We start from the raw sequence: 17,479 nt of genomic DNA, 5'->3' as shown, positions 1-17,479 counted from the left end.
GGCTGAAGTACATAAGAGGAGGAGGAGCCCCAGCAATATATAGGCATAAAATGGGGGGAGCGTTAAATGCAGTCGGCCAGCATTAAATGCTCCCTAGCCCTAAAAAGGGTACCAAAAAACGCCAGAAAAAAATACTAAAAAAAGACCACAGCCTCTACAACACAGACTCACCTTGAGCTGACTAATCTGCTAACAATTTCAGAGTTTCGTCGCAAGAAACATTGAAAAACTACTGCTGCGTTGCTCAAATAGCCACGGAAGTTGTCACCTACACCTTAGGACAACCAAAAAGACTATAGCCCCCTCTAGTATGCTGTCATCTGCACCACAAGGACCTTGGGCTGCTGTCACCTCCTGGAGGGCTCCAAATTGTTGGCACATGCTGTAAGACTAATCCTGGTGGCTACAAATCACATCAACAGCCTCTCCTTGCTCTCTAACAGCCTCCTTCTTTCTCACAATGGCTGGAATAGGCTTCCACCAATCCCTAAAAACGTTTTTTTCACTTGCATGGGCAAGTTTTGCCAAGTGGCATCCTTCTAATCCCATTTTTCAACATTATCCAACTTATTAAATTAATTTTCAGATAATTACTCTACTCCTCAAAAAATTAATTTCAGCAATCAATAATTAAATTGGTTGGGTCAATTTGTCTTCCAAGTATCCCTGAGCAGTTATTAGCCCTTAGACTAGCATTAATTAGTTAATTAATGCCTAGTCTCTAATGTCACCATTGAAAATAGTGGCCAATAAATTAGTCTAGGCTCAAATCTGACACCGAGTACCATCTAGTACCTATAACTTTTATCTTTGGCACCCACTGCATCCTCGGAGTCCTTGGCCGGTTACCATGAAATAACTGCCACGTGCATCACATGTGCTAAACAACCTTGCATATTTGATTAATAATTTAATCAAATGTTATCAGCAAGATTAAAGTATCTCAAAATTTCACGCCCCCGTTGACAAAACCACTATTTGTCCTTTGCACGTGCTTAGATCTTGGCTTAACACCATTTTGGGAGACTCGAGTGAGATTATGCCTATTGGAAAAGGGGTCAACATTCTACTCCCCATTGTCTCTTACTCTATTTGAACCAACTGTGATGCTAGCTCCACTTCTAGCCTTGACCGATTGTGAAGTGATCTTTCTAGTTCAAAAGGAATTCATTTGACCTTTTGCCTCATAAATTTACTATTCTCTTTCAAAAGGAATTCATTTAACCATCTACCTCATAGATTTGCCTTAGCTCTATGCAACACCCTTGAAATCTTGCAAAAGGGACATATACTCATTGCACTCCTCGTCAGATAATATAGTACCAAGTGTGATCGGATGGCGTATTATTGGTAGTACCAACTAGAGTAGGAGTGTTGAGTGGTGACTAGTATAGATAGAGTGGAAAACTAGAGAACACTGAGGAGTTTGCTCACCATGCATCAAGGTTGTGTGCACAATGGATTCATGTGTGTGGGGCCTGACTAGCCATAGCCACGGGAATCGTATGAGTAGCCTAGGGTGACTAAACAAGCACACAATAAGCAAAGCATGGAAATCCTAGCATCTAAGTGGCTTATGGAATGTGTGAGGATAGACATCCTTGTGTTTCTAAGCAGCTATGGTAGATGTCCAAAGGGAGTGAGAAGGATATCTAACACCACCTAAGAAAGATGATGCAAGTGATGAATATAATCCTAAGCTACTAAAAGAGGAAGAAATAGAGTCTAAATGATCATGAGAAGTTAGAGGATTAAGAGGAAGTTGTAATTCATTGGCATCCACAACATACTCCAATGAAGAAAAAGATATATTGGAGCAAAAGGTAATGTAACAAGTATACATGAAGACATTGACATATTGATATTGGTCATAGTCTCCACAACAACTTACAACCAAATCCTGCACAAGAGAAGCAATAGTGAAGGTTTTCAATTCCTGCAAATCAAATGGATTATACAAACCGAACACCGATCTTGGCTAATGAAGTCGGGGGTTCGCCAATCATTCCAAATGTGGGATGTCCTCCCTAAGTAGATAGATTACCAATCTCACCAATGTGTAGCTCCTAATGCAGAGTGATTTGAAAACAAAGAAGCGTAGCCGGGTATTTGCTATGCATGAATCCTCCAAACTACGCTCAATCATCCGCACAACATCTCATAAAGTGGATGAAGATGTGGAAAAGGATACAGTGTCCTCCCCGTTGAGAGCATAATGTCACCTCAAGGCCACCATCAAAGGAGAAGCCTAAGAAGACACGATGACCTCCCAAGAGTAAGGTATCTTAGACATTGGGAGTTGATTACATGTCACTCATGTTTCTCGCACAAACTGAGCCTTCAATATTATTGCAGGATGCTCTTAAGTAGAGCATTGGCTCTCATACCATGTGAAGAAATGCTAGGGTTTGCATTGAGAAAACTCGGAATGTATAAACATGACTAAAACAAAATGACTCAAATAAAAACACAAAAATGCAAAATAGCATAGAAAAGAATATGATGAAACTACACGAATGCTGAATGTAACTAAATATAATATACATAATGCTCAAAGGCAGAGCGGTCCAAAAGTTGATGGCTCTCATGAGAGTAGGTTGAGAGAGGGGTGAAAGAGTTGTCAAAAGTTGACGTACTAGCGAGGCAATAAGGTTTGCGGGGAGGAACATGGAGTGAACTCGGCAAACATGGAGAAGAGAAGAGAAGAGAGAAAAAACTTTGATGAATGGAATGATGAAGTTCTGAATCATGGAGTGAATGTAATACAAGGGAACAAGGGTGTTGTAGCACAAGGAAGATGATGAAGAAAGCCACGAACCAGGAACCGCAATGTCCTCCTGAAAGGGTATGAGAGCAGTGGAGAAGCTAGAGAAGAGGTGACGGACTGAATGAATCAGCTATAAGGAATGAATGAGAGAGTGGCCTATAAATAGGCACAGTCAGTCTAGGATGGCTCCCCTTTTTGGGGCTGCAAACTCTAAACGTAAAACGCAAACTGCGGATGAAGGGTTTCTCAACACCCCCTCTCAGGCCCAAAAAGGGGAACAAGGGAAGAGTGAGGTGGAGATCCAATGCTACATGCTAAAGAATGCTCATGTAGCAAGTGCCACTTGAGCAGTGTCCCTCGTGGGAAAATTGTTCACTTGCCCAAGCGCCCTAGTACAAAGATGATAAAATCATGCAATGCATAGGAGGAATGTCGGACTTTGTGTGGTGCCGAGAACCATAAGGATATGCCCGTACTCGATCTCGGGAGTTGGCTCCATGCTGACCAAGGGACGAAGAAGATCCACCTTGTAATCTGAGAATACCACCTAAAAGGAGACCTTTGAAGATAGTCAGGCGACTGGATGAGTTATAGAACCCGAAACTCAACCTCGGAAGAGAAGCCACTAGCTCTGTGGCTCCATGCTGGAAGGAATACGAAGGCCTAGCTACCAAGTCACTACTGAAAACCAAAGGGCCTCGATCTAGGTAGATCAGATCCTCTAGATCCTAGGTATGAGTAGAGGAAATGACTACTCAAAGGAGAGCTACTCCTCGAAAGTGAAAGGTGGTGGTGTGTGAAGAACTTCATGGCACATAGGGTCCCTCTCTAAATCGGAAGGAGTAGAAGTAGAAACCCTCTTTAAAGCTGAAGAAGAACTGGAAGCCCCCTCTAAGGGCGAGGTAAGAAAATCCCCCTTTGAATCCCAGTTTGAGAGAGAAAGGGAATCCAACCACTCATGGCTCACAGACTGTGAAGCATCTGATGACGAAGAAACTACCATCAATCGTGCCGAAGAAGGTATCTGGTGCTCGAAAGAAGCAGTCGAAAAGCACCCAGAAGTAGCCTCTTGAACCTGAGTGGAAGAGGGTGGGAAAGGAGGCTCGAGATGAGCCATGAGTGGGGAACAATCGCGGGCTCTCAAGAGAATGGACTGTGGAGGAGATGTGGGCCATGGAAGCCATTGTACCCGGAAGTGGGTGGAGGAAACCTCCTTGCAGTGGGGTGGTCTCCAGGAGGGCTTATCGCCTCGTAAGGTCTTAGAGCCTCCATGTGCTCGAAACGACTTAGTGCGCGTCCAGTGCGGCTTATTGCCTTGAGCATAATACTCTAATAGCCGATGTAAAACGATCTCTATAGCCCAGAAAGGAGAGGTGGCACAAGGAGTGCCTAGTGAAAGACGCATAAACTTCGGAGGGATGGGGAGCAAAGGTTGATGTCGACAGTCTCTAGTGGGATGACCGTTCGTCCTGTAGTAGGAACACCCAGTAGACTGGTTATTTATTGGTAAAGAAGCCATGGATACCAATGTGCCTTGCTCAAGAAGGAAGAGGTGGAAGAGGTCAGCCACGAACCATGAACCGCAACGTCCGCCTCAAGGGGTGTGAGGGCAATGCAAAGCACGAACCGCAATGTCCGCCTTAAGGGGTGGGAGGGTGGTGGAAGGGCTGAAAGTGAACTGGCAGTGGGAGGAGGATGCAACTAGCAGTAAGCAGTTGCAACCAGTAGAAAAACGCAGGTGAGGAGAGAGAAAGACTATAAACGCAAGTGAGAAAAGAGAGAGACTAAAAACGCAGGAAAAACCAGCAGCAGCAATCGGTATGCTGAAATCAGCTCCGAACAGTGTGTGGTAGGCTAGAAACAGGCGCCAAATTGTTGTAGACAGCAATGGCCAGCTTGGACCGTGATGTCCTCTGCGTGTCTGAGGTATGGGCAGCAAGCTGAGATACCTGAAATTTGCAAAAATGAGATTGTTTTCTAAATGCAGAGTGATCAACAACAGTCGCTCTACTATAAACAGCTGCAAACTATGGGTGGAAGGCTAGAAACAGGCGCTAGACTGTAGATGACAGCAAGGGACAGCTGAGACTGCGATGTCCTCTACGAAAGGGGTGTAGGCAGCAAGCTGAAAACACCTGAAACCTGCAAAAACGAGATTTTGATGCAGCGGAAAAAGAAGAGAAGTGGATGCCGAACCCGCCACCGGTCTTTACCATCACTGGAGTAGAGGAACTTTGCCGCTGCTTGAGCAAATCCAACTCTGATACCATGTCAAAAGATGACGTACCAGCGAGACAATAGGGTTTGCGGGGAGGAACATGGAGTGAACTCGGCAAACATGGAGAAGAGAAGAGAAGAGAGAAGAAACTCTGATGAATGGAATGATGATGTCTGAATCATGGAGTGAAGAATGCAATACAAGGGAACAAGGGTGCCGTAGCACAAGGAAGATGATGAAGAAAGCCACGAACCACGAACCGCAATGTCCTCTTGAAGGGGTGTGAGGGCAGTGGAGAGGCTAGAAAGAAGAGGTGACGGACTAAATGAATCAGCTGTAAGGAATGAATTAGAGAGTGGCCTATAAATAGGCAAAGTCGGTCTAGGATGGCTCCCCTTTTTGGGCTGCAAACCCTAAATGTAAAACGCAAAAATGCAAAAACGCAAACTGCGGGTGAAAGGTGAAGGGTTTCTCAACAAGAGTGTTGTCAACCAAAGACAGATCCCAAGTGCAGTAACCACTAGTCAAAGCAGAGGCTTATGAAGAGAAGTGCTGAAATTGCGAATATGGCCTGCTATAATGAAAACACAGATCAATGTTGATGCCTGCCAGTCAAGGCAGCCTGATTAGCACTCTCTCAAAGTGAACCAGAAGCTAAGAGATGATGAAGAGGGGCTGAATTAGTAAAGGCAGTCTGCAATAATAATTCCAACAAGCAGCAGGTATGACCATCAATCTGGGCTGCACCAAGAAGATGGAAATGTTGATGGAGAAGTCCTCCAGAAGTATGGAAACAAGCTAAATTTCCTGAGGTGACATTAATTGCTCCTTTCATGTACTTGTACTAACTTGAAGCTACGGTGGAAAGGTGATTGAAAATAGCAAATATAACAGCATGGTCAGACTAAGTAAAAGTCATGCCAAAGATCAACTAATGAAAACTGGTAATTAGAACTTAAAATCGGCTACTTGAACACAGATTTTTAAATGCTGAGGTGCCATGTAGGTTTATGCACCTTCCTCTTCACCAAAGCATGTCTTGTATTAATGCAAAAAGTTGGTAACAAAACATGCCGATAACTATAGATCGGGACAGCCAAACTAGTACATTCTCCGTATGCATGATTAAGGAAGAAATGAAGAAAAGAAGCCTCTAACCTCTTTCTACTATTTGTATGCTAATTATGATCCACACACATAAAATTAGATGTAAGTTTTGGACATACAGAAGAGATGAGGTTACCTTTAGGCATGCAACATAGAAGTCCTGGAAAAAGGAAGCAACTCCCCTATCTTGCCTTACTAAAAGTCCCTCCATGCCCTTCCTACCTCTTGATCTCGAGCGTGCCGCTGTCTTTGCACCTTCAAATGCAGCTGCACCAACCCCACCTGCATCATCTTGAATACCTTGTTGTTTCACCAATTCATCAACAGCTCTAACTTCCAAAAGATCAGTCGATGCTGATCTTAGGTTTGCAGCCATATGATTCACTAGTGTAACAGTGTGAGTTATCCTTTTCCATCTAGCACGCGCATCAATCTTGTTTGCTGTGGAAATATTAACATTTTCACGTAATGCACGATTGTGAGAGTCTGAGGCCTCAGTAATTTCAAGTGGTACAACACTGTCACCATTCGAATTCTCCAAAGGAGCAATTGATGCCTGTACTACTGCAGAATTAGCTTCATCTGAGCACAAATTTGTTTCGGAAAGACAAACTCCCTTCGCAATCTTAGGTGAGCTACATTCTAACTGAGCCTGGTCAGCAACTGTGGTGACTCTGGGAGTATCAACAAACCCAATTAAATTTTGATCCTTGTCAGCTTCATTTTCCAGAACACTAGCTTCCTCTAGATCAGACTCTGATATCATTCCAGTGCCAAACATGTCTTCCTTGGACTGTACCACAACTGTTTCCTTGAGTTGCCCCTTCAGATCGTTGTCATAAGCAGATGAACTTGTATCTTCATGCTTCTGTAGACCTGTGTCTAAATCTCCTGATGGTAAAACCAACATTCCTCCACTGTTAATTGTGCATGATGCAACTGCCTATCTTCTCCTACACATGACCTGAATGCTTACTTTGATCACTTGCTTCTGATAAAATGACAAAAGACCTATTTACCGTGCTATGCATATGTCCTATATGTTACTTCGATACTTGCATTTGGTAGAACATCCAAATACTTGTTTACCTTGCTATGTCCTACACTTGCCTAGTTTTTAATTGATATTATTTTCATGTTGAGAAAGCTAATCCTCACCCTTTTCCTCAACTGGTGTCAAGTTGAATGCATTTTCGAAGAGTGCTTGTGTTTTTTGAGATGGATGATCTTGGCAACTGGAGTAAGCAGGGGGAACACCTGATGTTTTGGCAGAGTGTCCATCTTTATCCATTGGAGTCTCTGTTTGCGATTTAAACATTGATGTCTTGCGCCCAAACGTTTTCCCAGGCGATGGTGTTGCATGGGGAGATGAAAACCCTCCATATACAGATGGATCAAGTCCCGTCTCCTCTATGGATCTTGCTGGTGTGAGCCTAACTCGCAAAGAATCTCGTCTCCACGCCGTCTTGCCTGCTTCTTCAGACTTTTCTGCATATATCCATCGATATGCAATGTCAGTAGAATGCCTGAAAATACCCAAAACTATAAACAGTCTCCTATTTTATAACTAAATGGCACCTCTCTTCTAGCTAAATTCATGAAAACAAGCAGCTACTGAGCCACAACATTCGGCATGCAAAGAATGCAATTAGTGTTATTGCTCTTGGAAAAAGTCCTTCAAACTTTTAGCATAACAGAATCAGTACTTTTTAAAACTGAATTATACAAGATTGCTGTAATGAGCCACCAGTATTTAAACTTTGACAACAAGTATTCATATCCAAGTGCAGCCGCATTTATCCAAAAGCTTTCCAGAAGCAAATCTCTATGCAGCAACACTTAGAAAAACCAATTGAGTACTCATGAGAAACCTTTATATAGTCTCATTTAGAACTACTTGCTTCATTCAGCAGGAATCAACTGACTTCCAGCATCAATATATTGTGTTCCTCAATGAGAATTCTATTGAATGTTCTCAGGAAACGACCTCAAAGCATCTAAGTAAAGTTGTCTATTCAACTGAATTGTATCAAAACTAGGACTCTTTTCTTTGTTCAAAAACAATCGAGGACCTCTAGGTTCTATTATCTATCACAACCTTTCCACACAGACAGGAAGATTTACTGTTGCTTGTGGATTTCCACAAGGCATTTGACACAATACCTCAAACATGTATCATGCAAAAATTGCAGGACATTGGAGTGCCAAAGTGTATGGAATGGGGCATTTATGCATTGTATGAGACTGTGGCCAGCAGGCCGTGTATGAGCACCTGGGGGGATGTTTGAGAGGATTGATAGCACTAGGAGTAAAGCAAGGATGCCGGCTTTCACCCACACTATTTGGATTATACATAAATGAGGTGTCCAACTACATTGGCAAGTGGAGCTAGCCTAGCTAGAGCATTGATACTGGTACTGTTGTATGCTGATGACATTGTACTCATTTCAGACTCACCAGAAGGCGTGCAGTACCACTCGGATGCACTATATGCCTTTTGCACAGAGAGAGATCTCCCAGTGAACCTTGGAAGACAAAGGTTATGGTAGTTTTCAACACTTTGGCAGCATGAGTGACTAGATCTATGTATGAGTTCACTTTCAGAGGAGATGTAGTGGAGCATGTGAGGGAGTATCTATACCCGGGAGTCACTTTCTCTGCCCTAAGATTTGCATTGAGAAGGGAGGCTGAGGCCCAATTGGTGCAAGGCTATGCGGCGCTAGGGGCCCTTGAGAGTTGGTCTGCCCACATACAATTTCAAGAATCTTGCACCAAACTATGGCTTTCTCATACTCTAGTTACACCCACTTTTGTATATAGAGTAGAGGTTTGGGGTTGCAGCCTACACCACATATGATTGAGCCCACTCACTGATCTGACTGGCCTAGAGAGGGATTGTTGTGATTTTGGGGGCAGGGCATACAGTTGTGGAGGCACTCTTCAAAGCTATGATTTTCTTACACAGTTTATAGGAGTTTCTACACCAGAGACACCCCACATTGGCATTGACCTCCTCCAGACAACTAGTAACAGAGGGTGAGAGGGAACGTTGTTATTGACATAGAGCCATTTGGATGAGCTTGCATGGGCTGGAGATTAACTGGCCCCCACTTTGACTACAGCCTAGACTGCCCCACACTTCCCCTCACCGATCCGAGCTGAGTTCAGTTATCAAGGAAGATATTCTAAGGATTGAGACAAGGAAAACTTGGATTCATCCACCACTCCCTCTAGGATCTAAGATGAAGTTTTACCAGAGCCATCACTTGCATCTCTTTGAGGATGGATTTATTGTTCAGCCATAGTATATGGACACAACTTTCCCACAGCATGCAGGGACTTCCATATCAAGAATTATATAACAAGGGAAAATCTATTACAAAGCTTGAGTGAATAGCCAATCTTGTACATATAGTTCTTAGACATTTAGATATTAGCCGTCAAGACTAGGATGGTAATTTTTACTTTCATGGTGAGATGACATTAGACACGGATGTACTTTGGTTTTTCTTCTCTGGCCTAGTTGGAATGATGTCCATCCACACAAAGCCGAGTGGTGTCTCCTAAACCTACTAGATAGAAAAGGCTACTGTTGAGTGTGGTTTTAAGAAGTCTCAAAATCCTCATAGAAACCTCTCAATGAGTTTTCTTGGGCTCACTCATAAACCCTACAAGAAAACCTACCGAAAAGTAGAGATCAAGTCAAGTGCTAAGCAACCAAATCAATGATCCAATAAGTTAACGTGGTCCACAAAATCTCCATAGACTAAAATCTTCCAGTTCACATCCATATAGGAGTAAAGATGGGATGATGAGCAATCATTTCAAAGGCCGCAAAAAGCTCCTGAAATAACAATGTTGAGAGAGAAAGATTCCCCTCTCACTCTACCATATCTCATGGCCAAGGAAGAAATGAAGTAGACACATGTCAGTCATCTCAAGCTTTTGATTTAGGGCATCCTTTGTCTGCTGCACCATCTACGTGTGGTCCTCTATAAGTATGAGGTCATCCACATACAACACGAACACCATGGTTCAGCCACCTAAATTGTGGATATACAAATTTGAGATTGGAGTCCAATCTCCAAAAACCCAACCTTTCCTAAAGAAAGGTATCATTTTTCTCATTCCAAGCCCAAAGGGCCTATTATGGCCATCGACAACCTTCTTCAACTTGTACACCTGCCTATCTGATCTAGAAAACCTAGGAGGTTGCTCAACATAGATCTCCTCCTTCAAGTCTCCGTTCAAGGTAGATCAACCATCTCCTATGGCTAGCAAGTACAAAACCATCCAAATAGTGAACATCCATGCATTAGGAGCAAAGGTTTCATCAAAATCAATGCCAAGTTTCTGAGCAAACCCTTTGGCCACCACTCGGGCCTTATGTTTGTCCAAAGTGTTCTCTATGATATTTGATCTTAAAGAGCCACTTCACTCCAATCACTTTTCATTTGGTTGGTCAAGGCACCAACTTCCACATACCATTACACTTCATTGCTCTATGCCAATGATCATGTTATAAAGCTTCTCCATGTGAAAGCATGCAACAAAAAGAAAAGTGAACATGAAGCAAATACAAAAGAAGACTAAAATAAATGTAGAAGAGAGACGGAAGAGACCAACTAAAGACTGAATGATACAAGGCTGCAACAATCAGCCCAAACATGCAACTCAAAGTGTCAATATGGGCAACGCCAAACGGAGGCAAGGGCATGAGATAAGAATGAGGAAGGTTGGCTAAATGATGGATGAATGGAGTGAGTATGTAGTGAGGAGTGTAATGCATGGAGTGGGAGTCAGACAGTCGAAGCACAAGAGAGAACAACTATGTATTGAGTAATGGCTTTTGGAATGAGGTGGAGGCTATCAAAGAAGTCATCATACCCCTCTACCTTATCTTATGAATCTTTGATCATGAGGGGTGTACCATGAGTTTACTTAATCATTATATGCAAAAGCTCGTTAATTTATACATTCATTTTTTGAAATTGCTAATGGTAAAGTGCTAATGAGAGATATCATGCAGCTTATAGAGTTATTGATCTCACTCGCATATGGAATGAGAGATGGAATTGGTTTCATAAACCAATCCACATTGTTTCATACATCCTCCATCCTTTATATAAAGATACCAAGCACTAGAGCGATAGAAAGCTTATGTCACGCTAGACTCGCAATCTTGATCGAATCTTTGAGTTAAAGAAAACAGATCAGTAAACTCTCTCTAGTTTATGACTCATGAGTTATGATTTATCATTGTGTGTGCTTGATGATCAATCATTAATGACCAATACGTATAATCAAAATTTTTCACTAATATTGGATAATGGATTAGTCGTGATCACTTTGCATGAGAGGTCACCTTCAAGCAAGAGAGAAGACGCCTTGCTATCTCTTGGTGGGAAATAAATGGCTGGCTTACTTTCAGTATGCAATGATGTAGCACAAGTGGTGTAGCAAAATGCATTTGGAGCATATGTGCAAATATTCATACCAAGAAAAGAAATAAGTAACGTTTTTGTTTTTCGATCTCTTACATGTACATTTATATATATTATGCTCATTTCTCACAAACTCTCTCTCTCTTACAAGTTGAGCACAAGCCAACTACAAAAGTGATCTATGTGCATGCAAATCTACACTTATTGGAGAAGCTATAAGGCCAAGATGTTGAGGGAGGAGGAGTGCTTCAGTGGAAGGTAAAGAGGTGGATAGCGAGGTCATTGCTAAGCTAGAGGCAAGCTTACGACAAGGAGAGGCAATGGACCTTGCCTTTATCTAGAGGTGCACAGATGAGGACATTGCATATGATCTCCTTCAAGAGAATGAGCTATGCTTTTGATGTATGACTTGTGCCCAAACACATGGCATGGCTGCCATGATAGAGAAGTCACACTTACATGAGATTGGACAAAGCTCCTCTCCTCATGTGACAAATGATGCACTAGCATCTACTCCCACTACCTGTAGAGGCAAGGAGATTTCTCGACGTGGTCATGGCTGCACTTCATACATAGAGCAAGAGATGCTACATCACCAGAGTTTGCAAATGAGATGGATCATTCTACTAGTGGTAGTGGCAGTGGCTCTTTTGATAGCCATGAGCAGTTAGTAGTTACTAGCTACATAATTATTATTTCATAATTAATGTATACTATGACTGGTCACTAGTTTTTGGCTGTAGTTTGTACCAGCCAAGAGCTTCAAGTTTAAACTCTTGAGTCTTTGACTCTTTTCTCACATTTTCTATGTTTAAGTTATTTTCCATCATCAATCATCTATGTGAACTTTGAAGATGTAATCATGTATGCTGATCTTGTGAAGAGTCATTAATATTAGTTTGCTCCTTTCAGTTTTACAATTAAGTTTACATTATGTTAAATGTATTATACATGTATTACTATATAATGATTTGTGAATCATGGTGTAGACTGCAGTAAGTACACTGTAAACTCTAGTCTAGATTTATAAATCATGAATGCTAATTTCTAAATAAGTAGAGTCTAGAATCCAGATGACATATTCTATCTCATTACTCAATCAATATGTCAATGCACCTAAAATGTTACGTTAGATTGCTTGTATACGTGCGTTGAGATATGTTCAGTGTACTTTTTCTTATGGTTTAACAAATGGTCATGGTTTATTTTTACAAGGATACACTAGTTTAGATTGGGCTGGAGATCCCAACACTCAAGTTTCTCATAGAGGCTACTTCTTTCTTTGCGCACAGCTCCCATTTCTTGGTTAAGCCGTAAGCAAGAGATGTTGGATACTTCCAGAGCCAAGGCAAAGTATCGAGCCCCCCTTTGATAGCATCATAGAGCCTATCTACTTGAGGGGATTGTTGGTAGTTCTATGTTAGCAGTCTAGTCAGCTCATGAGTCTGGGTATGAGGTTCAATGGGCCAAGCATTATACATATTTTAGGAATTTTTTATGTGCCATTTTTATGGTTTTTTCAGCATTTATTGCTTGCCAACCTGATCATTTTCCTAGCATACTTTGGCCTATTTATTCAGCTCCCTCCTCCATAGTCTTGTCATTTCATCATCTATAGATTCCAATGCATGCCCTGTTGGAGAGAGGGAGCCAGTGCCACTACCCATGCAGCTAGTGACTCACTGTTGTACATGACCATCTAATGTTTGATATATGGATTCCATTTCTAGAGCATATCTCTGAGTTCTCCCTTTGGAGTATTCTTTTGTTTTCTTCTATTTTCTATTTTCTCTTGTGTTATGCAGTGTTTTTAGTTTTTGTCTCATTTTTGGAGCAACCCAGGTTTGGATGTTATAGCAACAAAAGGAGATATGTGCTTGCTGATTTTTCACGATGAACAACAAGAGAAGAGTGCTTTGCAGCCATCTAGAGGTGATGTACAGCCAGGAATCAATCTCTTTTTTCTCCTCTCTCTCTCTCGTGCTATGGAGTCTCTATTTTCCGAGATGGTACATTGGCAAGTTGCTATGAGGATTTTATGATTCCTAAGGGGGACCCTCGATCTTGGTATTTCATTATCCAACAAGTACTCAAGATTCATTTGTAAGAAAGAGGATAATCTTGCATAACGCACGTCAAAATTAGGATTTGTTGTTTACAGCAAATCAATTACTAGGGTTCGCAAAAATCAGTCATTTTGAGTGTGGAATTGCTTGATGAAAACATTCCAACAAAAACCCCCAATTTCCCCCTTGTTTTGGGTTGCCAAATCGTTAAAGATTCAGGGCAAACATCAAGGAAATGAATTCAAGCATGCAGGTCTGATTTTCCATACCCTAAAAGCATTAAATTCAACATCCAATGTCAAGATCAACGCATGCCAAAGATTAAAGTCTATGGACAGCAAGTTTGCAGTTCTGAATTACTTCCATTTGATAATGAATTGAAGGTGCATCGGTTAGGGAAAAGCTCTAAGATTGTTGGACAAGCCGGGCTACTAATTAGACGAATCGGATCGATCTAGGACTAAGATTCATGTGAATTCCTCATTGATTGCAATGTGGCAGCAGTGAGAGATGATAGATGCATTTCTCAATGTCATGTTGATCAACGTTGGAGTGCTTACAACTCTATATGCTTGAAGACACACTACTTTCAGTGTGTAATTGAGATAGATTCTAAGCTCTTTGGTTTAAGGTTGGTGAGGGCAACTGAGGACATGACAGTTGGAGAAAATTTGGTTTGTTGAAGAGCCACACACTTGAGGAATCATTAGCAAAAGGAGTGCTAGTCTATGACAGCTCCGTTGATCACATGGGCGGGTCACAAGTGGTTCATGTAAAAGCTCATCTTGAATATTAAAGAAAGACCATAAGGGGTGCTCACCTTGAGGGCAAATCTAGTGTCATCTACTGTGCAAGAGCGCTCTAGCTCTCAGGTTCTTTGTGTCATTTCTTATCTTTGTTGAATTAAGTTGTTTGTGTGCTGTAAGTTTATGTTCGTTGCCTTATAGATCAGATCTACAGGCCAGTTTCATACAGTCACGCTCTTGTATAGATTCCGCTCTCAGTTGGGCAGCTGGTTGTGTCAATCATGGTTTTGTATGTCTGGCAGCAGGTCAGGCCAGTTTCCCAGGCTGACCAGGCTACATTCATCGCCTATTTATAGGATGCACATGTGATTGTCATTATTCAGTCTGTCTGATTCAGTCAGTGAGAGATTTTAGGGTTCTTTGGGAAAAATACCCTCACATTCTTCTGACAGTTTTCAGTATTCAGGATTCATCTTCTTCAGAGTTCCCCTCTCTCTCTCTCTCCTGCGTTTCATCTTCTGTCTCAGTCCATGCATCCGCTTCTGCATCACTGCACTCATGACACCACCACCCAAATACAGGTATTTGGTACCACAAGGGTTGCAGCTGAAATGCAAGGCCGGATGAGGCTAAGGAGAGATCAGGTGTGTGTTTGCAGCAGGAAACACAGATGTCTATGCAGCAAATCACCAAAAATCAGCACTCTATTGTGGGAGATTGCAATCATCCCATGTTAAAATGTGAGCAGAACCAGGAACATGTGAACACACTGAAATCTGAAGAGGAAGATGGAGGTGATGAATAATTAGCAATAGCCATGAAGAAGACTGCTTTACAAGCTAGCATTGCACATGATAAGAGTGTCTGAAGTGAGGGTGCTGGTAATAGACTAGAAGGATGGCTCAAATCCTTGGTTCCTCGACCCAAGGACCCGTGATTGTCCTTTCTTTTAGGCTTATGATTGGAAAGAGTTGAAGATCATAAATACACGCACCAACTTCTAAATATTTCATTATAAGAAATCCTCAAACGAAAACCGTATCATTGCCATTTGAGAGAAAAAATGAAAACAGCATCGTTGCCATTTGAGAGGAAAGCATTTAAACAGGAAGACCAGCTTACTAAAACCAAATTGGGAAGCATCACATTTAGTTTCTTAGACATGGAAAAGTGCTTGAAACATTCATCCAGGCTGTTTTTCACTAAGCATCTTAGAAGTACGGCACTCAAAGTTTTTTGTAAGGTTATATTTCCCATCAAAGCTTTGCAATGCAAAATGATCAATGATCCTATAGACACAAAGATTGAATGGTTGTATAGACACAAAGATCGGTGGAAACATCTTGGTACAAACAGTTTGGGGGTGTGGCACCCATGCTGGAGATTGTTCTCTTGCACGAGTGACTGTGCTTCTCTTGGGTAGCTGTAACCAAGCTTCCTTCCGTGGATGGTTGGTGAATCCCTCATTACAACTTAATTACAACAGAAAACAATTAATGAAAATCTGAAAATACAAATTTACCTACTGATCTTGGACAATGCACACCCGATTGGCCCCAAAATTGGTGCCACTTTCGGTATTTCTTTAGCTTTATTGAAGAAAAAGTTGATTTACAATGGGATTCTCCCGATCCCCTTCGCAATCCAAACTCCCCTTGCTGTCCAAAAGTGACCAACAAGTCTTCAATCTATTTTGCCCCTTAATTCGGGCACTTAATTGGCTTTCACCCACTTCATAGACGATGGAAATGCCCCAAGTTCAATGGCTGGCTAGTCCTCCACCTGAATTTAGTTGAAATTCACCTTCAGCCCTGTTGAATCCAAGTCTTGGAGCTTCCGATTTCTAGCACGCTTCCTAAGGTTGCTGCTAACCCTAATTTCCGTTGTAATACAACAGAGAAATTTGTAATTTCTCAGCCTTCAAGGATCCAAATGTTGAAATCTTCGGAGCAAGGTTGTGAAATGGCTAGGAGATGAGAGAGAAAGCTGTAGAGAGAGAAAATTCAGAGTTTTGTCGCGAAAAATGACTGAAAATCAGTCAAATGCAGCTACTGCCCTACGACAACAGCTTGTAGATGCAAAGAACTGAAGAAAATAAGTCATTTATTGTTGCTGCCCTATCTCAACAACTTGTAGATGCTGTCATCTGTTGTTGATTGGTCTTCTCCTGTCCCTGGCTGCCTCAGAAGGTCCTCCAATGGCTGCAAATCAAACCAGCAGCATCTCCTCCCTCTCTCTTGTAGGCCGAATACACTAAAAATGCCTCTCTCCAGCCTCTAAACACGTTTTTCAGTCTTGCATGGGCATTTTTGACAAGTGGCAGCCTTCCCAAATGGTTTTTCCAGCATTATCCATTATTAAATATTAATTTTCAATATTTAAATACTGAAAATTAATCTAATAATTAGTTCAGTGCCCTGAAAAATAATCTGACTGGCCAATAATTAAATTGGCTAGGCAACTTCCATTCTCGAGTGCCTCTGCGCCATCTTTGACCATCAGATTGGCGTTAGGTAACATAAAATGCAACTTCTGTAGTGTCGCCAACTAACACTTATGGCCAAATGAATGACCTAGGCCAACAACTAGCATCAGATACCACCAAATACCTGTGCGGCATAACTTATAGCAACTTTTACCTTTGACATCCCGTGATTTCTTGGAGTCCCGGGCTCTTAAATTTACTTTAATCCCAGTTGCACCTCACATGTGCAACATTTACTTAATCATGTGATTAAAAATTAATCCACATGTTAAGTGAGGTTTCAAAAATACATGTCGTCATGATAGCCCTCCCCCTTGACATCCTTGCAATCGTCCTCGATTGCACTGCCAAATACATCAAAAGCAAATTACTACACTGGAATTTCCATAGGGGATCATAGTCAACACAACATTACGCACTACTGTTCAACCATTCGATATGCCCAACATATGCTAAAAATTACCAACCAACATAACATAGCATAAGACTCGCAAAGAATCTCAAAAACATTGCCAGATTATCATGTGACATGTCCATTTCTCATGATCTCAACTCATCTGGCAAAACCAAACCATAGTATAGCGAAAACCAAACATAAACCATGGCTAAAATATCAATGGCATCATAACATCCATGGAACTATTTG

General features: G+C 41.7%; 1 protein-coding gene across 11 annotated transcripts in view; it reads right to left on the bottom strand.

Annotated features, from left to right (window-relative positions):
• LOC148015397 (uncharacterized) overlaps positions 1–17,479 on the bottom strand; it is a 157,689-nt gene that overhangs the window by 122,545 nt on the left and 17,665 nt on the right. For 10 of the 11 annotated variants that reach the window (XR_015688374.1, XM_087665505.1, XM_087665497.1 and 7 more), the window contains 2 exons: positions 7,251–7,580; positions 6,229–6,983 (listed from right to left, as the gene is read on the bottom strand). Coding sequence is in view for 10 of the 11 variants with exons in the window: in XM_087665505.1 (XP_087521631.1) it covers positions 6,229–6,983; positions 7,251–7,580 (1,085 nt within the window). In the remaining variant the exon portion in view is untranslated. The remainder of the gene's footprint in view (positions 1–6,228; positions 6,984–7,250; positions 7,581–17,479) is intronic. The other variant, XM_087665504.1, reaches the window with a different exon arrangement.

Source organism: Lygodium microphyllum, chromosome 24, assembly GCF_053477565.2.
Source record: "Lygodium microphyllum isolate KBCC chromosome 24, Lygodium_microphyllum_v1.1.10, whole genome shotgun sequence".
NCBI lineage: Eukaryota > Viridiplantae > Streptophyta > Polypodiopsida > Schizaeales > Lygodiaceae > Lygodium > Lygodium microphyllum.
The sequence above is the reverse complement of the archived record's forward strand: the minus strand, read 5'-3'. Positions and strand labels throughout refer to the sequence as shown.